Genomic DNA, 27,581 nt, shown 5'->3' on the forward strand with positions numbered 1-27,581 from the left:
TGGAATAAAAACCCTGGTAACTAAGCAATTTGTTTCACTTTTTCAATGCTACAAAGTAAGCTTCTTGCGCATGCGCAGGAGTAAAACTATTGCATTGTGGTGTAGATATAGGTCCACCATGTTGTTTGTATTGGTTTCCATTGATTGAGGTGTAATGAATGTTCAAAACAAACCAATTAACCTGGTAATTAGTTAATTAACGCGTTAGTTTGCTGTTCCCACTTATAATGGCACCAACAACAGGAATCATAATATGTCAGTCATGATTATGCAACGAATCATCTTTTAGGAGTGTGCTCTTTGGAAATAAATATTTATTTATCATTTTTGACAGACACCGATTCGAATCAAATTCAAGTTACTCTGTCGTACTCCAAAAACTATATGCTGGTCAGTCATTTCAAATAATATTACTAATAATATAATTTGCTAAAAACATCGATCTATCTGATGTGTCGTTTATAGCTACTGTGTGAACCATCGTAAATTTTAAACGGATTTCTTCGATTATGAACAAACTACTTAACTTTGGTTATTATAAACTTACCTGTGTGTTTGTAATGAACTCCCGTTCGATAAAATCAATTGCACAACTAATTATCACAACGATGAGAACAAGTTCTCTCTTGAAAAATTTGAAAATTTACTTGTAATTTCGACAGAGTCGATGTCAACAATGTCTTCGTGACGTATTGGTCGATTCCAATATACCTGTTGCGGGGGTTGGTTAACATTGAAAGATAGTTTGACAGCGCGATCATTTTGATCGTATATGGGTTTGGGCGACGAAAAATATCAATTGAAGGCAATTACATAGGAGATTTATATGGAAACCATTGATCGCCAGTCTATCAAATTTTCTTCACAATTAAAATATCACTGATTGCACGGATACTCGTAAAAATAAAGTCATGTATAAACTATAAATATCCTATCTTCTTTATGTTATAAATAATTTAACAAGGATCATGAAGCTTACCTCCGAATTCTCTGAGTGTATTTTTAATTTTATACGCATTCTTTCGATCGAATAATAACCGCTTCAGTAACATCTTTAAGCATGTTGCGGCAGCCCTCAGCGTGCCTATTGGGTGCCCGGGTGGGTATATAATGCTACTAAGCCCGTATGACCCCGTAAGAAGCGGAATATTAATTCTCGATTCGACAGTTTTGACCGAAGTGTGATAAAGCCCGTAAAACGAATGTATAGTTGTGTTTGTGCGGCATGCGTGTTCAAAAGTAAATTATCCCATCCGAGTCGCTAATCAAATAATTAGAACAAAATATTTCAAAAAGTAAAGCTATAAAATTTGCAGAGATTTTACTAGAATGTAAAAGACGGTAACTAAATACAGGAATGCGGGTAGTTATGTGTGCGAACGCTCAAACTCAATGCCAATTGTCGTAGGTACCCAGACCACTCGGACCAAAGACTACTCGGACTAAGACCAGTCGGACTAAGACCAGTCGGACCAAAACAAGACCAGTCGGACCAATTAAATTATATTATAAGGCTAGACAATATGCTATTTATTTATTATTAAATCACAATACAAAGAAGCAAATAATTCTTATACGGAATTCTTATATTTAGAGTTGTTTAGTTCAATTTTGTGTACGGAAAATAAATCAATGATTAGTTTTAAAATTAATTAATAATGGTGCCAAAAAAAAATATCAATCTAGTTTTTCTTATTTACTCCTGCAATGAGACTCGGTATGTCCAGACTTTTGACAGTTTCTGCATATACGGGTATACTGTTCTTGTCTGATAGCCTAATTGTACTTTTTCCACATTCGCGGTATCCCCAGTGGTTTCATTCCGTTCTACCCAACTAACCCCTGGGTTACTATATATGGGGGGGGGGGGTGAGACACGTTTTCAAGTTATCCGCCCTTGATGCGTTAATATAAACAGCACATAATAATACGAAGACCGGACGTTTATATGTCCCTTTTTAAACGTGACTACAAGTGTGGTTCTCGATATTTTGCGATTTGGGATACAATTATCAATTTATTCAAACAACACATTATTATTAGTTCGAGTAGTCATATTAAAACACACACAATTATCAATTTACTCCAATAACACTTTATTATTGGTTCGAGTAGTCATATACAATTATCAATTTATTCAAACAACACATTATTATTAGTTTGAGTAGTCATATTAAAACACACACAATTATCAATTTATTCCAATAACACTTTATTATTGGTTCGAGTAGTCATATTAAAATGAACACAATTATCAATTTATTAAAATAACACTTTATTATTGGTTCGAGTAATCATATTAAAACAAACACAATTATCAATTTATTAAAACAACACTTTATTATTGGTCCGAGTCGTCTTTCTGTTGGGTCCGAATAGTCTTTTTGTATGGTCCGAGTAGTCTATTTGTTTGGGCTGAGTGGTCTATCAGTTGGTCCGACTGGTCTTGAACCGAGTGGTCTTTGGCTGGTCCGAGTGGTCATGGATTCTTGTCGTAATTGTACTTGAATTTCCTATGCTGTCACCCCTAATACGAAATGATATCTTCCGCAGAGCGACGTAACCATCTTCCATATTGGTATTTTTCTTTGGGAAAAGTTTGTGATATTTCAATTTTTCAAGAGAGAACTTGTTTTCATCGTTGTGATAATTAGTTGTGCAATGGATTTTATCGAACGGGAGTTGATTACAAACACACAGGTAAGTTTATAATAACCAAAGTTAAGTAGTTTGTTCATAATTGAAGAAATCCGTTTAAAATTTACCAAGACTCAGACAGTAAGATTGGAATCCTTAACTTTTATAAACTTATTTCCAAGCTGTGTATGGCTCTTGGAAATGAAATCCTACACAACATTAAATTATGCTTAACTCATTGAAGTCATAAGAACTATTATATCTCTAGCACTGTCTCAAATGATGTCCATTTACTTAGTCAAATTGTTAAAGTTTTTGAACAATATATATGGGGAACCATGACACCTAACGATTCTACTAGCATTAATCAGCATATCATTTACACGCGCTAGTTTCAGGTGGGCTGTGGTTACAAATTTGGTCATTGCATATAGGAATTTTGACAAAGACAACTCTGAAATGGCAATGTATGTAGATAGTGTTATCATTACTATAGTATGATACTATAGGCCTTGATTGTGTTGGAATGGCTAGTGACCAAGCCTGGATATAAGGCACCTGTCAATGTCATAGACATTGTCAAACATATCACACGATGTATATATATATATATTACACATGCCAGTCTGCAGAGTATGACCAATTTCGACGAGATCTCATGCGTGCAGTGAAAATCCTTACTAAATTCCGGCGTGCAACCTAACACTTCAACGTGATAAATCCACGAGTGATAAATTATGCTATTTCTGCCTTTAGCCACACATGGCAACTCGATTGGGACAATTTGACTCGCACAGTGAGTCACTTCACTAATTACCGTTATGGTAGTTGTCTCCCTTATTATCAAATGCGGATTGACAATGGATTAGGCCTACATGGAAAAAATGACAAATAGTACTGATTAAAATAAAGTCGCTCTGTGCAAGGTAAAAATGTCGTGCCAAACTGGCGTGCAAATCTAAAGAAAATTTGTGTGTACCAATCTCTGAAAAAAAATTACTTGTGCGTGCACAGGACATACACTGCAGACTGGTACACATATGGTACCGGTATAAATCTTGTACGAGAATTTGTCTGACAGATGCCTTATGTCCAGGCTTGCTAATGATTCTTATTAGTATTATACACCCTCTGCCTCCCATGAATCAATAAGACAAAAATTAGTTAATAATACTCCTCGCAGTGTTTCGTATGCTTCAACATAAACTCACTCAACACTGCTGGACTGACAATTTGAAAAAAAATCTGTTAAAAACTCTAACCTCTATCACTCTGATTTGTTCCTGTAGTGACTGAACACAGTGCTTCACACTAAATTTGAAAAAAATCTGTTAAAAACTGTAGCCTCTGCTAGGTTCACAAGGTTTTCGGCAAAGCGGGCATTACTCCAGAATGGAAAATAACAGAACACCGAATATCTATCTATAGGGTTTGCTTTCTCTTGACCACAAAGTTTCACACCAAATTTTCAAAAGAATCCATTAAAAGCTGTAGCCTCTCTTCTTATCGTGTTCACAAGGTTTTCAGCAATGGGGGTTAAAAAGTACGGAAGAGTGCAAAACGTTAAAAGAATGCTAGGGCTCGTTCTCTCAGGACCTACTTTGAAAAGAAAAGATTAAAAATCTATAGAGTATCTAGAAAAAATGTAATCCCCATTCAGGCAGTGTTGTTTATAGAAAAAGAACATAATTTATGTACATTTTGATCCACCGAAGGATATTGGAAATTTGATTTGAATTCATTTTTCTCACATTAATATGAAATGCACCATATAAACAAAATTTATTACTTTTTTTTTCCAGACAAAAAGATGAAAATCTGAGATAAAAATTGTTAAATATTATGTTTGACATGATATATTTGACTCAAATTATGGCTGAAATAATGTTAAACCAGGAACAAGTTGATCCAGTTTAAAATGATGACAAGCAGAGGCTATAAACGTAATCCGGTTCCCTTGGAACTTCCTGTTAATGTGTAAGTAAAAGTTTACTCTATTATTTTATTAATAGCAAATATCCAACATATATATATAGTAACAGACATCACAATTTGATTAAAACACAGATCCTATTTCATTTCATCAGGATTTTCCAACGTGGGTTCCCCTTGTCAGTGGTGCAGAACGGAGGGCCTGACAAGGACAGCTGTCTAGTCCTTCGGATGAGATGAAAAACCGTAGCCCCGTGTATACATTGGAATGCATGTAAAAGATCCCTTGAATTTTGAAATTCGATATAAGAGTATTTGATAGTGCCGCTGCCCGGGCAAAAGTTCCCTCATAGCACACTGTATGCCGTCTTCATTAGCCCAGTATAGGAGCAGAACAGTAGGACGTTAAACCCCATTTCATTTTGTTCTTTATTGTTCAAAATTTTGTTTTACTTGTCTTTACTACACTAGGATCTGGAAGAGTTGTTATATTACCTGCATTTTGGCTGAAGTGAGGCATAACCCAATGAAACGGTCTGTTACGGCAACGTCTTGGAGTGCCATGCACAGAACTGTGGGTATACCACTAGAAATGGCTGCGCTGATTGATTAATTAATGTCTGACGTCAATAGGGTCGAAAGCCGCTCGTAAGACCCCTGACACGAACTACCAGTACAACTTGTCAGATCTTCATGTAGTGTAGGCCATTGAAAGTATAAAAAAAATTAAACGAAATATAGATCTGTATTTTAAAAAGATTGTAGACATCACTACATACAGTATCCATATTTGGAACACACTAAATAAGGGTGTCTTGAATCTCAGTTGAATGATGACAGTAGATTATTACAACTGGTATACCGGTAAGATTTTTAACAGTTTAAAGCTAAACCAGGGCATTCAATTCAAATATGGGTTGGATGCCCGAATGGTTAGCATGTGTGCGCTGTATCATATGGTCTGTCATTGAGTCAACTGGCGTGGTTTCGATTCCCCAGTTGTATGTGACAAGGAGTAGGGTTTCTTGTCCAACCTTGTGGGTTTTCTCCAGGTTCTCTGGTTTCCTCCCACTGCTAAAAACCCCTACGCGCATGTGTATTATTGAAATGAAATTGAACCATATGTTAGTCCCGAAATGACCTGGTTTGTGTAGAGTGGATGTTGAACCCCCTCACTCTCTCTCTGTCTCTCCCTCTCTCTCAATTCAAATGGTCCAAAACTTCAATCAAGAACTTTTATTTTTGCATTACATTAAAATAAATCCAAAAAGAAAAAGATGATTATTTATCACACTCCTATGTGAAGACAGCATACAAATACATTTATATTACAATATACTTCCATATATAAAAAGTTAAAGATGACTACTCTTAGGTATTAAACACACAAAAATATAAAATTATCCAAATGTTGTTTACCTGAAGACTGCTTAATAAAATAAGCGAAAGTGCTAGTAATCGACAATAATGTAGTTCTTTTTTCAAAAACTTTTATATTTTTGTGTACTTCCATATAAGATCTTGGTGCACTTTTTTTATATATATATATATATATAAACGGTGACATTTAACATAAAATGGAGTATTCTTGTTGAAACATAGCTCAGTGATAAACAGTTATCATCACCTCAATGTTAAAGACTAGAGAAGCCTAGTTGAAATGTCGCTCAGTAATAAACAGTAATTGTATTCCATAGAATTGTGACCTGTATATTCCAGTTCAATTACTAAATGCCACAATTTATGACCTCAGTAATAAACAGTAATTGTATTCCATAGAATTGTGACCAGTGTATTTCCAACTCATTTACTAAATGCCATTGAAACAACAAAAGGTTGCTTTTTTTTTCAGGAAATATTTTCATGGAGTTATCTCCCTTCCATTTATAAATATGGCATAGAATTTATATGATACGCCCGATCACTCCTAGTCTATTGTGTTGAAATGAATGTAGATTTGAGCACAAAATCAGTGCTGGGTCCAAAATGTATCCAATTTGGTGTTCATGTTGAAAAGATATTGCATTATATGTTAATATTTAATTAGAGTATTTTTAAACATTGTCAAGAACAAATTATTACACTCAAGTTATCTGTAACAGACATCGTCGAACGCAAATTATCACATATTATATTATTATAAAAATGTTGTGTGATAGTTTGTGCCTGACAATGTCGTCTGTGACACCTGTGCCTTTTGTGTTGGCTTACAGGTTTGATTACCAGGCTTGTTGCCATTGACATAAACATAATAATAATATGCCATTTTTCAAAATAAAAACAGTCAATGGCAGGTGCAAATTCAGACTTCCAGGCATAATTCCTCTGACACCCGTAATTTTCATATCTGGTACAGATTGGTCATCGTTGTGTTTTTATTGGTCTTTGTAATAAATGTCCAATACATGTTATAAATGTAGGGTACAACTTCAATTGGTCCTGACATTTTGTCTGTAATTAAAATGGTTATTAAAGAAAGGCATTTCTTAATACTTAACAATTCATAGTAAGTGTTGGAGGACATACAAACAATGACACAAGACAAATCTACGGACAGGACACAATATACAGACAATCACGAACAGCAAACACACATGTCACAGTCATTGAGTTTAAGGTGAGCGATCGCTCTCGAGCACCTGCCACGCACCACACATCAGGGGTTTATTATCATTTATGAAACCAGGGCAGGAATGACTCCCTATTCCCTTACATGCAGTTATTGATCTTCAGAACCCTTTCCCATACACACAATCACTCTCCTTAATATCAGATCACTCTCCTTAATTTCTAAATCACACTTCTTATCAAAACTGGGATATCTTTTTTAGTGGAGCGATTTTTTCAATTTTTTGAATAAGGGGAGCTTTTTTCGACTCTCCTCTAAAATACAAACAACAACGACTGACATCAGATCAAGTAAATAGATCCAGGGGTAGTCGTAAGTTTATAGAATTCTGGCCCTTATATTTGACTACTCCACCCCTATCTTACCTTTATACAGGTAAACATGTGTATACATAATGATCAACAATAGAACATTGTTATATTATTAATCGTAACTATTCTAATTTAGAAACACGGTAAGCCGATATATCTGTAATAAAATCATAAGCTTATTGTCAACACAATATGGGGAAAAATGTCCTATTGAATTTTGATCTATTATTTGGGGATTGGGAGTCATCGATGCGCAAAGATCATAATGCTATATCAACTAACGTTACCTGTGTAATATTCTTCACTAAAATAGTCCGGAATGTAAATACACACCCTCATTCATGCACAATCACACAGTACAATATTGTAGATTTTTATAGTTTGATTAAATCTGGAGTTCGTAAAATCTATTCAAGAGTACTTATTACAATGGTTTTACTATTTCCAAATAAACAAATGATTTCTGTTGAAGATCAACCATGTTGTCAGCCATGTAAGAATGATCTATCTACCATTGAAGTTTGACATTTGACATCAAATTTTTTTGTGCGGTTTTATTATTTTTGTTTTATTTCAAGTTATTCTTGTATATTGTGCTGCTCAAGTTCTTGGAGTGTTATGATAATAAAATTTGTTGTGAGCCATGTTGAAATCAAATTTTGTTATTTTATTTCAAGTCATTCTCATATATTGTGCTGTTTGAGTTCTTGGAGTGTTATAATAAACGCTTTTGGTGAGTTATGATAATAAAGTTGGTTGTGAGCCATGTAAGAATTTCTACCTTTGAGCCATGTTGTGAGCCATGTTGAAATCAAATTTTGTTATTTTATTTCAAGTCATTCTCATATATTGTGCTGTTTGAGTTCTTGGAGTGTTATAATAAACGCTTTTGGTGAGTTATGATAATAAAGTTGGTTGTGAGCCATGTAAGAATTTCTACCTTTGACAGTTGAAATCAAATTTTGTTATTTTACTTCAATTCATTCTTGTATATTGTGCTGTTAAAGTTCTTGGAGTGTTATGGTAATAAACAAAAGTTTTTGAGAGTTATGATAATAAAATTTGTAAGAATTATCTACCTTTGACAGTTGACATCAAAATTTTTTTGTATGTATTTTTATTCAAGTTATCCTCGTATATTGTGCTGTTCTTGGAGTGTTATGATAATACAACTAAGAGTGTTTGAAGTGTTTCCATAATAAACAAATTATTTGTTTTTTATTTATGTGAATAGTTCATTGAGTTCAACAGAAAAAAGTTCAACAGAATTGATTTTAATTTTATCTAGAATTATCTCTTAGGAATGAATGATAATATGACTTTAATCTTTAATTTTTCTTCTTTTTTTTAAGTGGTATTAAAATTATACAACCAAATAATTTGCTGTAATATAATCTGCTATATTATTAGAGTGCAATTTTAAAAAGCAGAGATTAATATAAGTGATTTACAAATAGTTTTGGACTTTATTTCGTTTGTCATACTTGATCTAAAATGAAACTGAAAAGGTGTTTAAGACATAGATGAAAGAAGAAGTCTTCTTCATTGAAGAAAATAATATTGTAGGCAATGGCTTGGTTAGTTGAAGCAACTTTTTCATTCATTTATTTCGTTATTTTTTTTTTTTAAGACTGAGTCAGTGTCAACAAAACCTATATAAATCCTATTAAAGATACATTATGGATGATTAGATAAAGAGCTGACAGTTGTCACTATAATAGTTAAAAACTAGATAATGTAAAGGGAATATGCTGAAAATTTCAATCAAATTGTTTGACTCTTAAGCCGATCTGTGATTCTCCGATACGGATGGATAACATTTCAGGCCTAAAGAAAGACCTGCAAATGCAATAGGCAGATTTAGCTCTTGCATAATGTATGTTTAATATGATATGACACATAGAATATAATATCAGGTTAATTTATAAATTATTTATTAGGGCAGCTTTTGACTTTTCTTCAAGTTTGTCATCGAGTCTAGTGGTGTTATATCAATTGCCCACATGTACGAGAAAAGGAGTAGGATCATCTGTCCAACCTTGTGTGTTTTCTCCAGGTCCTCCGGTTTCCTCCCTCCTATGACTAAGCGAATTATTGAAATAAAATGGAACCATATTTTTTTTCCAAAATTACGTAGTTTGTGTTGTGGGGGGGTTGGATGGCCAAATGGTTAGCACGTGAGCCCGCTGTATCATAAGGCCTGTCATTGAGTCAACTGCTGTGGTTTCGATTCCCCTTGTACGTGACAAGGAGTAGGGTTGCCTGTACAACCTTGTGGGTTTTCTCCGAGTCCTCCGGTTTTCTCACACTGCTAAAGACCCCTACGCGCAAGCGAATTATTGAAATAAAATTAAACCATATGTTAGTCCCGAAATGACCTAGTCTCTGTCGAGTGGACGTTAAACCCCATTTCTCTCTCTCTCTCTCTCTCTCTCTCTCTCTCTTGTGTCGTGGACGTTAAACCCATCTCTCTCTCTTTTTAATTAGATTGCTCATGGCTGTGTATTATTTGTTCTGTCTGTGATTGGTTGTGCAGTTTTCCGGTATGGTCAACAAGTAGCATTTGTTGGAATGATAAAGTGTTAAACATTCAAGAGCTAAATCTGCCAATTGCAGGTCTTTCTTTAGGCCTGAAATGTTATCGGAATTATTGATTAGACATTAATTAACTTATCCAGACCATAATCAACTCTCGATGGCATCGCTAGCCTGTGATATTTATTGGATTATGATCCCATTTGCTGCTCGACTTCCATTCATAATTTAATCATGAAATGGATAATCAAGACTATACATTTTATCGTACCGACTTTAGTAATGATGATAGAGGCTAGGCCGAAATTTCAATCGCTTAATTCTCGGTTCATAGTGGATCAATTTGACTGAAATTTTCAGTAAATTGCCTTTACATTAACTATTATATTGAGAACTGCCAACTCTTTATCTTATCTCCAATAATGTATCTTTAAGTATGATAATAAACAGTTGCTTGAATACGTGTAAATCTAACCCTTCACAAATAAACTTGGTGCATTAATAATTGTTTTGTCCCTTTTGTTAAAGGAATTATTAACTGCTTATAATAGTGTTTGGTTACATGATTTTGTGAAAGAGTTTGCATACTTAATGAAAAGCTATAGATTTTAACAGCAATTTAGTGTTAGTTTTCATTTTTTTTTTTGCAAACATATTTTAGCAATCTGACATTTCAATATTTACAATCCATACAAATCCTAAGATTTTATTACTTAATGAATTTTTTAAAATACTCCTTACAAAAGATTTTTATAAGTATGCTAAGTTTGATCACGCAGGCTTCTATGAAACCCATCTAAAAGAATTCATTTGAGAATGGACGGACTGTGATTAATACGATATGCAAATAAAGAATTTAATAACATTGAAGTATTTTTAAAAGCATGTTATGATATTAGGATCGTGTTTTCGTGATAGCCATTCAATAAAATAAGTGTCAATATTTGTTTGGTATTGAATAGACGGGAGGCAATTACGTAAAACACGTCAAAATTTACTTTATTGGCCCTGACAATCTTTGGTTGGTAGGTAATATACAGGTTCATATAAGTTGAAATGATTTGATATTAAATCATTTGGTAATATATATACAGATAGAGATAATAACTCTTCAAAACATTCAAGAGACAATTAGCTCAGATTTTTTAATATCTTCATTTTCTTTTCTATATGAGTGGGGGGGGGTGGGGTGGATGGCTGAATGGTTAGCACGTGCGCGCTGTATCATATGGTCTATCATTGAGTCAACTGGCGTGGTTTCGATTCCCCGGTTGTACATGACAAGGAGTAGGGTCGCCTGTCCAACCTCGTGGGTTTTCTGCAGGTCCTCTGGTTTCCTCCAACTGCTGAAGACCCTGAAGCACAAGCGAATTATTGAAATAAAATTGAACAATGTGTAAGTCCCGAAGTGCCCTAGTTTGTGTCCAGTGGACGTTCAACCCCATCTCTCTCTCTCCATTTAAAGATTCCACTTTCCCAATATAATAGTTTGCAAGGGTTTTAAAATCCCTTAAATGTCGATCAGGGGGGTTGGATGGCCGAATGGTTAGCACATGCCCGCTGTATCATAAAGTCTGTCATTGAATCAACTGGTGTGTTTCGATTCCCCAGTTAAACATGACAAAGAGTAGGACTGCCTGTCCAACCTTGTAGGCTTTCTCTAGGTCCTCCGGTTTCCTACCACTGCTAAAGACTCCTACACGCAAGCTAATTATTGAAATAATATCGAACCATATGTTAGTCCAGAATAGACCTAGTTTGAGTCAAGTGGACGTTAAACCCCATTTCTCTCTCATTCACAATATATGTTAGTCCAGAATTGACCTAGTTTGTGTCAAGTGGACGTTAAACCCCATTTCTCTCTCATTCACAATATAATAGTTTGTAAGGGTTTTAAAATCCCTTAAATGTCGATCAATCGCTTTAATACGAACTTAATAAACATAGTACTTCAAACTAATATTGGTTACCAAGTACTATATGACTAAGTTCTACAAGTGTCTATTAAAGTGCCCATACATTGTACATGTAATATTATACATGTAACTCTTCAGACAATTTAAAGTGACTATGTAGTAACTCATTGGGCAATTTAAAGTGGCCATAAAATAACTCATTGAGCAATTTAAAGTGACTATATATAATAACTCATTGGGTAATTTAAAGTGACTATGTAGTAACTCATTGGGTAATTTAAAGTGACTATATATAATAACACATTGAGGAATTTAGACTGACTATATAATAACTCATTGAGCAATTTAAAGTGACTATGTAACAACTGATTGGCCAATTTAAAGGGACCATGTAATAACTCTTCCCCATCAGTCAATTTAAAGTGACCATGAAATAAATTCTCATCAGACAATTAAAAGTTACCATGTTAGATTTTGTCCATAATTCCATATCAAAGTATATGTAACATGTTAAATACCTATTATTTCATGTGATTAAAGTGCAGGGGGACATTACAAGAAATAAACAATAAATATCAAATCAAGTGATTGAATCCTTGTGCCAGATAAGTGTCTACTGCGCTGTAATGCCCAGGCCTGTAATGATAAAGGCTTCAATCAAAATGAAAAATTAAACAATTAATGATTTACATGAAAGACGTAATAGAAATAATGTGACGTCATCATCTCCTGAATGTCGAAAGACATAGACAGAATTTTACATTTAAACTGATCTGTTAAAGGACATATGGCTCTAATCTTTTAAACCTTAAAATATGCGAAATTGGGTCTGAAAGCACATATTAATGTAATGGCAGTGTATATTTTGCCGTCCGACGGTTCTTTACTTTATTTACTATTTAGCCGTCACTTCCATTTGACATGCGCAGTTGTATGATTTCTGGACTGAGCTGTTTTCGCTTTGGCAATGATACCGGCTCTTTCAACTCGTGGGCTATTTTACCGTCTGATATTAACCCATAATCCAACCCAAAACCACCAGACAGTTCTATTCGTCCTTTGTCTATAACATTGCTTCTTTCTCCGTTTCTTATAAGGAAGCAAATAGCCATACTTGAATTTCTGAGGTAGAAACTGGAGAATTATTTTTAAAAGAAAATAAGATAATAAATGTAAATTGTAGAAAAGCATTTAGAATATTCTATTTTGGTCGAGGGCGCATTTCTGCGGATTTTGGTTTTTAATTTAAGTACTTAGACTGTCAGTGGTTTATGTTTTTCCCGTAAAATCGTGCTTCTGTGCCGAACTTGAAAGACGAGTTGTTTTTAATGTTCCAAAATGGTGGAGTATATCAGTAATCGACAACTGCGCATGTCAAACGGAAGTGACGGCTAAATAGTAAATAAAGTAAAGAACCGTCGGACGGCAAAATATACACTTCGTAATGTAATATGAATGTATATAAAGTGATTTATATTCATTTTTAAGAAAAAAAAATATTGTAATTTCTAATCAATTATGTTCGGTGAAATACGCAAACATTCCCAAATAAATGTTCACCTGTTACATCTACACGTTTTTTAATTATTATTTTGTTGTTTGTGAATCAGCCATTAATATTAACTTCAGTACTGTTTAGTAGGATATGTTTGTCGTTTGTCTTTGTTCATTACAAATGGCGCCCGAAACCGTAGAGTACTTGACTCGTGTACTGATTTTAAAATGTTCATTGTGTTTTAAAATAAATATTGGATATTATTATTAGGATCCCATATTTTCACTGCAAGATAACAGCATCAATATTGATTGAAATGGACCAATATTGAATTCCATTTCATCTTTTTAATTTCAAATTTTATGGAAAACATCAAGTTAGAGATTTAGCTCTTTTAAATTTAGTTCGGTTGGATGGCCGAATGGTTAGCGCGTGCACGTTGTATCATAAAGGGTGTCATTGAGCCAACTGGCGTGTGGATTCTGCCCTTATACATAACAAGGAGTAGGGTCGTCTGACGTTGAACCCCCTCTCTCTCTCTCTCTATCTCTCTCTCCGTCTCCCTTTAAATGTATGTCTATTTATTTGATATTTACTTAAAAGACTAACCTTGAACTCTCTCTCTCTCTCTCGCTCTCTCTCTCTCTCTCCTCGTCTCCCTTTAAATGTATGTCTATTTATTTGATATTTACTTAAAAGACTAATTATCTTGTCTCGTGTTTTTAGCTTCCATTATTTATTTATACTGGTTTTTATCTTCTGAGTCTAGATAAAATCAATATCACACTGAATGTCTAATGCAGTAAGAAACCCGTAAAAAAGTATACTATAAATGATTCAATCAATTCTTGATAGGTTTAAAATTAAATCTATTAGTTTACCATTTGACTCAGGAAAGGGTTAAACTTGCTTCAGAGTTATTTCTAAAGAGCTTTAAAATCAAATCTTTTAAATTCAGGTGAGCTCAGACTTATCAGTTGATTGAGAAATTATCTGTCACTAGGGAGATTTCTGCCTGTCGGGAGGAAAAGATAATTTTGATTTGTCGTGATTTGAATATATACAGTTAAATTGTGGATGTTTATGGTAGATTGTAGGCAAATTTACGTCATATCTACTAATCTGGAGCGGATATGAGTTTTATGTTTTCAAATCATTTGGAACTTTCACTGATCACTTAAAGGATTTTTGATCCCCTGCAAACTATGTGTTTAAATCCTATGAAAATCTAAACCATCCGATGATCTAGAGAGTTGTTTATGGGCGTGGCATGTGAATAAATGCCTAATTAATTATTTATGTAACATTTGAGGCCAAATGTAAAATCTGCATTAGGTAGAATTAGCTCTTACATATATACTAATGTCCAAAAGAAAGTATACACTGTTCATTTCGTCCTGCTTCAAACAAAGTCGTTTTTCCATTGTATGCGGTATTTGGGTACGATGTCCATTTGTTTTGCCGTTTATTTGCTTAGAAATATTGAGTTTGGACGCACGAAACATGTTCACTATAGTTTTATCACATTTTGTTGATTTAAACAAAACTTATAGTCATATCTTTAGTGTGTATAGTCTACTTTCTTTTGGACATTAATATACAATGTATCTTTAAACTTAAATAGTCAATTTGAGTATATTTTAGCATGGATAAGGCTGTGATAAATTAGATATTGTTTAAAAAATGCACGGTCAGTGGCTTTAAGAAATGCTTGTGGGCAATCTGTCTTTTGAGCAGGTCAGTGTTTGAGTTTATATTTTTCCTATAGCTTTGTGAGTCCTTAAAGGACAGTATTGGTGTCAGCCATTATCGCATAAGTGATAGAACTGGTTAAACACGTTCCAAATATAATTTTAACACACAGGTTATTGCTCCGATAGATGTGTAACAAAGATTTCAAGAAACGGAAGTGACGAAAGCAAAAATAAGACATAAGTTATCCTTCTATATAACTGACTTAAGCAATGAGCGATAACTGATATCAGCAGTGAGCACAGAAATTCGCCCTTGTATCTTTTTCTTGAAATCTTTGCTACGCATCTATGGTAGCAATGATCTCTGTGTTAAAATTATAGTTGGAACGAGTTAAACCAGTTCTATAACATATGTGATAATGACTGACACCAATATTGTCCTTTACGTTATTTGAATAAGATATTATTAATATGTGATTGTGTTTATTTTGGTTGGTTAGATTGTTAATGCCTCTTTAATGAGTTTAGATGATTTATTCTAGGACAGTTCTTCATGAATATAATATTAATATATGGTTTATTGAGATAAAATAGTTGGCTTAATAAGAGAAAGCGAATTGTGCATTTCGTTCATCTTGACTAGTGTTTTGTTTTGATATTTAGTAACGATGACTGGAACACCTTATACCAGTTTATCATTGACACATTCTGCAAGTCAGCAAGTTTAGATATGATTATAATTGAGAAGTTTGATGCATTTTATGATTCCGTTCACCATTCAGATTACCGATAGCCATATTACATGTGTCGTGAACTTGTAGGTTAGAGATCTGGCAAATCATAGTCGTAGAAAAAATTGAAGAGAATCTATATTAGATTGTTTATTTGAATATTTATCTATAAAAGTTAAATGATATTATATTTGAATGAACCTTTTAACCTACAGAAAAAAAAAGAGAAATTATGATAGCAACAAAGAATGATATAATCTTTAGTTAGATAATAACGAGAGTAGCTACAGGACGATCATGCTTTAAACAAACTCGCAAACAGATGTGTGACAGTGAAAATTCTAAATTAAGAGGAAAATTCGTGGAGAATTAACAAACATTATTGAATTTATTCTCAAGCTTAAAAAAAAGAACACAGCTTTCACTTGGGATTTAGTAAAGACTGATGTACAAGTGATGTTATTTTAGTTTGTTCAATTTGTTGGATTGGGATAATTTGTGGTCATATATTGAATTCATTCTCAAGCTTAAAAAGTTTTTACTAAAAACTGTTGTATGTATGTATACAATAACTTTGGAATATATGTACTGGTAGTCAATTTACAATTGATGTTATTTTAGTTTGTTCAGTTTGATGGATTTGGATTAATATGTGATCATATATTTTGTATGATATTTATACACAGTGAAATTTTTGAGCTATTGATGTTGCTGTGATTTTATCATCAGACAATCTGATTCTCCTGTGTTAAAATTTCAAAATGTTACATTTGGAAGTTATTGGAAACTCTCCAAGATTTCTATTTCCATCAAAAACACTGAGTTACGTTGAGAAGGGATCGTCACGGTTATCAGAGAAACTATTACAGATTGAGACAGAAACAAGGTAAGTTTTTTTTAAATGCCCACATTTTTATGTGTTTAAGGTCATGAGATGAAGAAGCCTCTTGATTATCAATGATTTCCAATGATTACTGCCTGTGTTTTGGCATCTTGTTATAGTATGTCCAATCTGATTTAAATACAGATCTATATTTCGTTTCGGTTTTTTATAATTTTGATGGCCTACACTACATGAAGATCTGACCGGTTGTAGCGATAGGTCGCGTCAAAGGTCATATTAGCGGCTTTTGACCCAATGACGTAAGGCATTTGATTAACCAATCAGTATTGATGTTATAGTTGATTACCCACAGTTCCGTGCAAAACATGGCTAAAGCTCGCAGTAACAGACCGTTTCATTGGCTAATAGCTCACATCATTCAGAAGGTGTCAATGATAAGAACGCTTCCAGATCCTAGTGTAGTAAAGACAAGTAAAATAAAATTTTGAAATATAAAAAATAAAACGAAAAAGGATCTGTGTTTTAATCAGATTGTGATATGTCTAGGGTTGAACTTAAAAATATCTTTGTTTCACCAAACCCGACCCTTAATCGAGGAGAAAGGTCGGAAGGTCGTTTTTTTTTTTCCAGATTTTTTTGTTGTTTTTTTAAGTCAGAGAAATCAATACAGAAAACTTATTAGCTGTATACTACAGATTACAAAACTATACAGTTATATGGGACAACAATCACTGGTTTATTATACACAAGCACGACGTTTCGATAAGTATTCTCTTATCGTTATCAAGCACAATGACATTTAGTAAACTTGAGGGTCTATATATATGTACATCACACGGTGCTTTTCAGGTCTTTGATGTTAAATATGTCTGTTAATTGGTTGAACTCTTCTAATGATTAGTAATAAGAATGGTTTCGCATTGTACATATATATAGACCCTCAAGTTTACTAAATGTCATTGTGCTTGATAACGATAAGAGAATACTTATCGAAACGTCGTGCTTGTGTATAATAAACCAGTGATTGTTGTCCCATATAACTGTATAGTTTTGTTATGTTTCCAATTGCTAAATGCCACTAAAGGATTATACTACAGATTCATTAATTTTGTTTAATGAATTTTGGATCTGACATAAAAAGTAACGAACTTAAAGTTTTTATTAAACTTAAGAGCTAATTTGACAGCTTGATAATTTTCCGGGTGCAAACATTCGTCTTCTTTATTGGCAAACAAATCAATGACATCAGGATTTTTCATAATGCACGACTCACACACGATTTGCCACAAACTTGAAGTGTGAAACTCCTTCAACACGTTGTGCCTTCATTTTTCTCGAAAACGGATATTGAAAATATCGTCATGTTTAAAATGACAACCCACAGACAAAGAGGCAGAATCATTTTGTGGGAATGGACATGCTTTCGTCTGCAACCATTTTGTTGAGAACCGACACCTATGACGCTTTCGTCTTGATCAACCAGTTTCAATAATGAATCAAACCATAGCCATAGTAAAGGGAAATAACTCTCGTGATATATTTCAGGTTGACACACAAAATAAAATAAAAAGTTCACAAAAAAGTGCAATAAAATAATTTTAAGTCGGGGGTGGTTTTAGTTAGTCGGTCGCGTTAGGCGAAATAGAGATATTTTTAAGGTCAGCTTAGTCTGACAAAAGGTTAAAATTTTCACACATGTCCAAACAGGCCTGACATTTTGTCAGGTACAACTCATGACATTTCTTGAAACCAAACATAACTAATGCATCTTTATGGTTTGTATGCTACTTTCATAATCTGAAATCCCCAGACTATATATTATCAGAAAAATAAAGTAGACATTATGTGAATTACCCCCCAACAGATGCACCTCTTTCTTAAATGCTTTACCAAGGAAATATTGTGACTCAAAAGTAAATCGACAAGACAGTATTATTGGAAGCACCAGTTTTTATACGCCCACATTTTCATGTCCGTCCATCCGTCCACAATTTGTTTGTGGACACTCTACAGGTCACAATTTTTATTTGATTTTGACAAAACTTAAAATATAGCTCTATCTCCCAACGATCTTGGTTCCTGTCGATATTGGCATATATCGGACCATAACGTCATGGATTATGGCCCCTGATTTTACACGTTTTTAGCTTGTGGACACTCTAAAGGTCACAATTTTCATTTGAAATTGATGAAACATATAATACATGTTTATAACCCAAAGATCTTGGTTCGTTTCGATATTTGCGCATATCGAATCGTAACTTTCAGAATTATGGCCCCTGATTGTACGAAAAAATTTGTTTTTAGCTTGTGATCCCTCTAGAGGTCACAATTATAATCCGATTTAAAAATATGTTTTAATATATCACTGTTACACTGTAATGACGCTTGAGTTCAAATTTCGTGAAAATCGGACGAAATGTGCCAGACAAAATGGCCGCCCCTTTTACGCAAATAGTGTGAAAATATGGTAAATGAAGGTTTTGGACTCTCTAGAGGTCATAACTTTGATCCAATTTTGATGAAACTTGAAATATATCCTTATAATCCAAAGATCTTGGTTCCTGTCGATATTCGCCTATATCGGATTGTAACTTCCTGAATTATGGCCCTTTATTGTATGAAAATAGCTTTTTTGTTTAGCTTGTTCTCTATCCATCTCTTGCAAAATGTGGGCGTATCCTGCCTGGCAGCCGCTGGTTGTATTTGGGATGCTGGATTAGAAAATGGAATTTGTCTACGGCACATGATTAATAAATGTTGTTATCTCCCCTTAAATATCTTGAAATTTTCACACATTTTACCAGCAACAATTAATTATAAATTCAGGGAAGAATGCTGATGGCGGTAGATTGACAGTTCTTTTTCGTCTGTATTTCGTATTTTTGTTTCAGATAATTTCATTAAAATTTGTACTGTATTAATTTGTTGTCTCGCTAAAAAATCATTCCGGATGAGGCCCTTTTCTAGTTTTTCCTCAAAGGTATACCAAACTTGTTTCTTTTGCTCTGTTTCTATCAACAGTTGTATTTAGATTCAGGCAATATATTCTTGAAAATGATAGCATAATATATTGCTCAATTTCACTACAGAAATGTCACCCAAGAGAAGCAGATGAAGTCATCTGTTAAAATTTATGGTTTAAATCCCATTGTTTTCTTCTTAAAAATAGATAACAAAATGACCCTCTGGACTCTGGAGCCAGCCGACCATCAGTGTTGGGTATGGCGACGTTGGTCAAGAGAAAGGACTTTCGATATGATTCACATCGCAATAAATATTCAGGTCATAACTTTAACAGAAAAGAAAGACGTAAATACTAGCTAGATACATGAATGGGGATAATATTTTTTGGTGTTAGTAGAACTAGAATATTTTGTTTACATTGTGTCAGGATTGTTTTCTGTTCAATATGAGGGTGGTTGGATGACCGAATGGTTAGTGAGTGCGCGCTGTATCATAAGGTCTGTCATTGAGTCAACGGGCGTGGTTTCGATTCCCCAGTTGTTCGTGACAAGGAGTAGGATCGCCGTCCAAACTCGAGGGTTTTTTCTGGGTCACTACACTAGGATCTGGAAGAGTTGTTATATTACTGGCTTTTTGGTTGAAGTGAGGGATAAGCAAATGAAACGGTCTGTTATGGCTACTTCTTGCACGGAATTGTGGGTAAACCACTAGAAACGTCAACGCTGATCGATTAATCAATGTTTGACGTCATAGAGTCAAAAGCTGCTTGTATGACCACTGACACGACCTTCCAGTACAATTTCTCAGATCTTCATGTAGTGTAGGCCATCAAAAATATAAGAAAAAAACCGAAATGAAATATAAATCTGTATTTTAATCAGATTGGTTCCTATTCGATATAGGAATGGTGAATGATGAAAAATTGTACCAATGGTAAAATGTTTATTTTGTCTTAAATATTGGATATCAAAAGCCCATCTTTTTCCGGTAAGATCACAACATGAATGTTGATTTAATTTGACAAATAATTTGTGTTTTCGATGTTGAAGATTTTGGATGATATTAAGTTAGAGACTTAGCTACTTTAAGTATAGATCAGGTCCAGCACTAATTACAAACACTCAAGTTACCCACATCAATTTTTATTTAAAACTCTTCACTACACGCAAAACATCAATGATCAATCCCAAAGGGCTATCAAATGGAATATATAAGAATTATGCCAGTGGGTGTGTCTAGGTAAAATTAGATCTAATTACTAGAATGAAAGGAAATGGCTTTAAATCAATCACCTTTGTTTACATGTGTTTATATCTATTTCCATGGTAACCTGTAAGTAGTAGACACATTATGATGCTTAATAGAATTGATATGATCTGTAAATTATTGACATTTTTTTTTTATCCGTAATAGTTTTTATGTCGAGGAAAGATGAGGACATATGTATTGATTGATTATCATTTTCAAAAGGTGTCTCAGTTTCATGTAATTAGATCTCATATTTGAATTTTGAACATATGAATGTATTTAAACATACATTATGCAAGACCTAAATCTGCCAATTGCAGGTCATTCTTTAGGCCTGAAATGTTATCTAAATTATTAATTAGTGGATTATGAGCCGATTTACTGCATATTTACTGGATTAGAAAGAACCCACTCTGGTGCTTCTGATTAAATAAAAAATGGATAATCGAGACTACATATTTTTTTATCGTACCAACTTTAGTAATGATGATCGAGGCTAGGCCGTAAATGCAATTGCTAAAATCTCGGTTCAGAGTGGATCAATTTAACTATTATAGTGAGAACTACCAGCTCTTTATCTATTCTTCCATAACGTATCTTTAAATCAAAGTTCAAAAACTGATCCATTGGCTGGTCAAGAGTAAAGGGACTGGTGAAGAATTGTTCACCCCTCCTCACACCTTTTTGTTTGCCAAGTTATAGTCATCATGGTAGTCAAGTACTTACAGAATAGGACAATTGACTAAAATCTCATGTTGTATTTTTTGAGTCCACTTCCCACTTGTCAGATATGGTTCTGAGTATTCTGACGAGAAGAATTTACCAGTTAGTTCAGATGTTCGACCTCCAAATATGTAGTTCTCCCACGTAAGCTTACATATTTATGTATATGAACCCTAGTGCCTGCGGCGCTGATAAGTTTTACCGGGTTGTTCGGATGTTGTACCAGAAAACATGGTGCTGCCATGTTCATATAAGATACACTATTGATCATTAAACATACATTATGAAAGAGGTAAATCTGCTTATTGCAGGTCTTTCTTTAAAGCGGAAATTGCACATTTTTAAGTTATATTTTTAAAATTTATTAAAATAAAGCCTGAAAATAGATGGTATCCATAAACAGTCCTAACTTGTTAAAGAATAATCCTATTAATCCTATAATTCACTATTGCCAGCTGAGAAATTGGCAAAAATATCATTTTCCTCTTCATTTTCAAACGTTTCAATAAGCTACTCCATGGTGGAGAATAGAAAACAAGGGAGGTAATTGTGTTATTATTTCCTGTGTAAATGAGTTTAAAGTGTGAGAATTACACCTATGATCGTATAATTGTGAGTTGACAACCTATTGAGCAAAAGACGTTTTGACTTTCTTAGAAAATTTGAAATTCTCGCTTTAAGCTCGAAATATTATCTAAATTATTAATTAGACATTAATTAACTTATCCAAACCATAATCAACTATCAAGATCATCGATAGTTTACGATAATTAGTGGATTACAATCTGACCTGCTGCTAAACGCTCATTAATGATTGAATCCAAAAATGGATAATTAAGACTATGTTTTTTATTGTACCGCCTTTAGTAATGATGATCGAGGCTAGGCCTTAAATTCAAAAGCTAATATCTAGGTTCAGCGTGGATTGATTTGACTGCAATTTTCAGGAAGTTCCTTTTACGTTATCTAGTTTTTAACTATTATAGCGAGAACTGCCAGATCTTTATCTAATCTCCCATAATGTATCTTTAACAATAGCAATCAATGAGAATCTATAAAATAATAAACAAATAAATAAAATATCGAATTGTGGAATAAAATAAAAAAATATTCTTAAATGTCAGGAATAACTTTATAGCGGATGTCCGGATCTCATATTGATAAACCTGAAATTCTTTTTTTGTCTATTATCAAGGACATTAAAAAAAATGTTGACAATAGACCAGGAATACTTGAGTTTCAAACATTGATTTTACATCAAAATATTTATTTTGAATTCAATGTGTAATATTTTATGACTTAATGTTGATTGATGTGTGTCAGCTTCTCAAAATAAATTTGATTTTTATTATTATTTGTGTTCAAACGATTAAATTGGCATAGGGTAGTCCTGCTGGGACCCAATAAAGGGGGATGAGTTTCTCATGTAAATTACTCATATTGTTAACGGTCCCATCACATTCTGTGTAATGAATTTAAATATACCCCCAAATGCTTGCAGGAGTTTGGGAGGGGCGGCCCTTACCCTACCTCCACCAAATATAGGCAACATAAGAACAACAAGTGGAAGAAAGTGCAACTGAGTACCTAATACATTTGTTCTGACACTCAGTGGGTGGGGGGTGGATGGCAGAATGGCTTGGCGTTGTTTCGATTCCCCAACCTTGCGGTGTTTCTCTCTCTTTATCAGAAATAAAACCTACCTGTCTGAAGCATAAGGCCTGTCATTGAGTCAACTGGCATGGTTTCGAATCCTCGGTTGTACGTGACAAGGAATAGGGTCGCCTGTTCAACCTCGTGGGTTTTCTCTGGGTCCTCCGGTTTCCTCCCACTGGTAAAGACCCCTACACGTAAGCGAATTATTTAAATAAAAAATTAAACCATATGTTAGTCCCAAAATGACCTAGTTTGTGTCGAGTGAATGTTAAACCTCATTTATCTCTTTCACCAGTCTGAAGATAGACTCTCCCTATTCAATTAGCTGCCATGTGAAATACAACACATCTTAGACATTATCATTGTTATTAACAAGTGGCGGAAGTAATATTGGTGCTATTTTTATCTCCATTTTTCTATTTTTATCTCATTAAACCTTTTGACTATTTTGAATCCACAACTTGCCTCCTTCATAATTAAAAGATATTCTTGTATAAATACAATAGAAACAAAGATATTTATTGTGTTAATTGTCACAGGAATATATTTTTATTAAATAGACTGTGTTGTTGGCTAAGGGAATGATGCATGTTCTATAAAATTTCTTTTCTTTTTGGCTAAACAATAGCAGATTGTTCAAAGTGAACATTTTAAAATGTCATATTGGAAACTCTGATCAATCTTAGTAATATATACCTTATTCATTTTTTTTATCGAAGATTCATTTAAATCTGACGAAATCCATCACTTTGTATTATTATTGACAACCACAAAACATGTGAAAATATTTATCCGTATCCATAGTAACATCATCATGTTATTGTGGTGTTTTTATGATGAAACATGTAATCTAAATAAGGAGATAGTGGTGTGATGATAGATAAACGCCTAGAAACCCATCGCCTCATTACACCCTCAGGCTAAGAACCATGCAGTACAATTGGCAAGTTCTATTTTGAGTGAAGCTTGTGGTTTTTTGGTTGGATACAATACATATATTATTGATATATATGTAATTGTTCTGTGCAGATAAAATAATATTCCATCTAATCCATTTTATTCATGTTCATTAGTCCATTTGGTGCTACCTCATGGGTTTTCTCGAGGTCCTCTGGTTTCCTCCCACTGCTAAAGATTTCTACGCATATTGAAACCAAATTGAACCATGTGTTCGTCCCGAAATGACCTGGTTTGTGTTGAGTTGACTTAAACCCCATCTCTCTCTCTCTCTCTCACTCTCTTTCACTCTCTCTCACTCTCACTCTCTCTCAGTTCATCAAAATGACATGTTCATTCAGTGAGCCATACAGAGAAGAGACCTTAAACACACAGGGTACTAAATTAATTGAAGAGACAATTCTTTTGGGATTCTGACAAGGACAGCTGTCTAGTCGTTCGGATGGGATGAAAAACTGAGGTCCCGTGTACACATTGGCGTGCACGTAAAAGATCCCTTGACAGTTAGAATTCGATATAAGAGTAGGCCATAGTGCCGCTGTCCAGGCAAAATTTCGCTTATAGCAAACTGTATGACGGATGCCCGTCTTCATTAGCCCAGTTCGGAGCAGAACAGTAGGACGTTAAACCCCATTTCATTTCATTTCATTTCTTTTGGGATTACTTTAAAAAAAAAAATACAACTCGCAAACAGTCATTGTTTTTTTAATGTGAATTCATAAGGCTTGGTATTGAGTGAAGTGGCGTGGTTTCGATTCCCCACTTTATACGTGACAAGGAATAGTGACACCTGTCCAACCTCTTGGGTTTTTTTCCCTTGTCTTCTGGTTTCCTCCACTGCTCAAGACCCCTATGCGTAAGCGATTATTATTGAGATAAAATTGAACCATATTTTAGTCCCAAAATGACCTATTTTGTGTCAAGGACGTTAAACCCCATTTCTCTCTATATATATTTTTACAAATACTTTACTAATTGTCTTTTTTTTATCCTGGGGGGGTTGTATGGCTGAATGGTTAGCGTGTGTGCGCTCTATCATAAAGTCTGTCATTGAGTCGACTGGCGTGGTTTCGAATCCCCGGTTGTACGTGGCAAGGAGTAGGGTTGCCTGTCCAACCTCATGGGTTTTCTCCGGGTCCTCCGATTTCCTCCCACTGCTAAAGACCCCTACGCGCAAGCGAATTATGTAAATAAAATTAAACCATATGTTAGTCCCGAAATGACCTAGTTTGTGTCGAGTGGACGTTAAACCCCATTTCTCTCTCTCTCACTTTGCTAATTGTCTTTTTTTCTATCCTTCTGATGTTAATAATACAGAAGAGTATTGATTTATTACCACGTATTTTCTGGAAGGTCACCTGTCATCAACGTACTTCTCCTCTGCCATTCTATAAGAAGATAAGATTTATAAATAATATCTGATCTTTTCTTTGAACATTTCTTGGATAACAGTCCTACAAGAATTCTGATTGTTGGAGCCACGGTGGCCCAGTGAGTAATGTGCCGGCTCGCTAACTAGGACGTCCTTGAGTTCAAACTCAAGTGTTGGCCAGAGAAAGATTTTCCAGTCGGTTTTCGGCCTTGTCAGTTGTGCATGACATGGGGATCGGACGAAAAACTGAGGATCTGTGTAAAAATCTATAGAACATATAAAAGGTCCCTTGGTATTTGGAATTTTTGAAATAAAACTATTCCCACAGCACTATCATTTGCGCGTGGTTCCGATTTCCCGGTTGTACGTGACAAGGAGTAGGGTCGCCTGTCCAACCTCGTGCGTTTTCTCTGGGTCCTCCAGTTTCCTCCCACTGCTAAAGACCCCTACGCGCAAGCGAATTATTGAAATAAAATTGAACTATGTGTTAGTCCCAAAATCACCTAGTTTGTGTCGAGTGGACATTTAACTCTCTCTCTCTCTCTCTCTCTCTCTCTGATTAATAGTATTGGACTTTAACCTCAATTTTTTTTTCGTGAATCAAGATTTATCTAAACTCATGGAGGTCTTTTATGCTATCACGGGGGCCCCCTTTGTTTTGTACATGTATTTATAGAGAAAATTTATGGGATGCCAATTAGGCCAAAAATAGATGATAGTTTGAGTCAATATGAGCACTGATAAGAGTGATTTTTTTATTGGTATAATTTATATAAAAAGGAGAGCAGGGATTAGTAATGAATAATAGACCTGTGATTTATGACATTTGTGTTGTTGAGAAACGAACATATTGAAATGATAAAAAGACAGTAATGTATATTTTATGGCCCTTTAGGTTAATTCAAGTTTGGCAAAAAAAGATAAGTTTATTTTGACTAAATTTGACATGTATTTTTTCTGATGTTTATAATAGTATACTTTAGGATATTATGTTGATATTATTTATATTCCATGTTATGGAATTATATAATATATATTTTATATTGAATGATATAATTTATATTTATATTCAATGATATAATTTATATTCAATGATATAATTTATATTTTATATAATTTATATTTTATATTGAATGATATATTTTATATTGAATGATATAATTTATATTTTATATTGAATGATATAATTTATATTTTATATTGAATGATATAATTTATATTTTATATTGAATGATATAATTTATATTGAATGATATAATTTATATTGAATGATATATTTTATATTGAATGATATAATTCATATTGAATGATATAATTTATATTTTATATTGAATGATATAATTTATATTGAATGATATATTGAATGATATAATTTATATTGAATGATATAATTTATATTTTATATTGAATGATATAATTTTATATTGAATGATATAATTTATATTGAATTATATAATTTATTTTTTATATTGAATTATATAATTTTGTATTGAATTATATAATTTATATTGAATTATATAATTTATATTTTATATTGAATGATATATTTTATATTGAATTATATAATTTATATTTTATATGGAATGATATAATTTATATAATTTATATTTTATATTGAATGATATATTTTATATTGAATGATATATTTTATATTGAATGATATAATTTATATTTTATATTGAATGATATAATTTATATTTTATATTGAATGATATAATTTATATTGAATGATATAATTTATATTGAATGATATATTTTATATTGAATGATATAATTCATATTGAATGATATAATTTATATTTTATATTGGATGATATAATTTATATTGAATGATATATTGAATGATATAATTTATATTGAATGATATAATTTATATTTTATATTGAATGATATAATTTTATATTGAATGATATAATTTATATTGAATTATATAA

At 33.4% G+C, this 27,581-nt stretch overlaps 1 protein-coding gene across 3 annotated transcripts in view; it reads left to right on the plus strand.

Moving 5' to 3' along the window:
- The first annotated feature begins 100 nt into the window (after positions 1-100).
- LOC126812469 (protein FAM149B1) overlaps positions 101-27,581 on the plus strand; it is a 79,115-nt gene continuing 51,634 nt past the window's right edge. The window contains exons 1-2 of one of the 3 annotated variants that reach the window (XM_056098964.1): positions 101-184; positions 4,440-4,614. In XM_056098964.1, the coding sequence (XP_055954939.1) occupies positions 4,556-4,614 (59 nt within the window). In that variant the 5' untranslated portion in view covers positions 101-184; positions 4,440-4,555. Of the gene's footprint in view, positions 391-4,439; positions 4,615-16,696; positions 16,767-27,581 lie in introns of those variants that run through there. The other 2 variants (XM_056098963.1, XM_050538877.2) reach the window with 2 other exon arrangements.

The sequence above is a fragment of the Patella vulgata genome, chromosome 2 (genome assembly GCF_932274485.2).
Source record: "Patella vulgata chromosome 2, xgPatVulg1.2, whole genome shotgun sequence".
Taxonomy (NCBI): Eukaryota; Metazoa; Mollusca; class Gastropoda; family Patellidae; genus Patella; species Patella vulgata.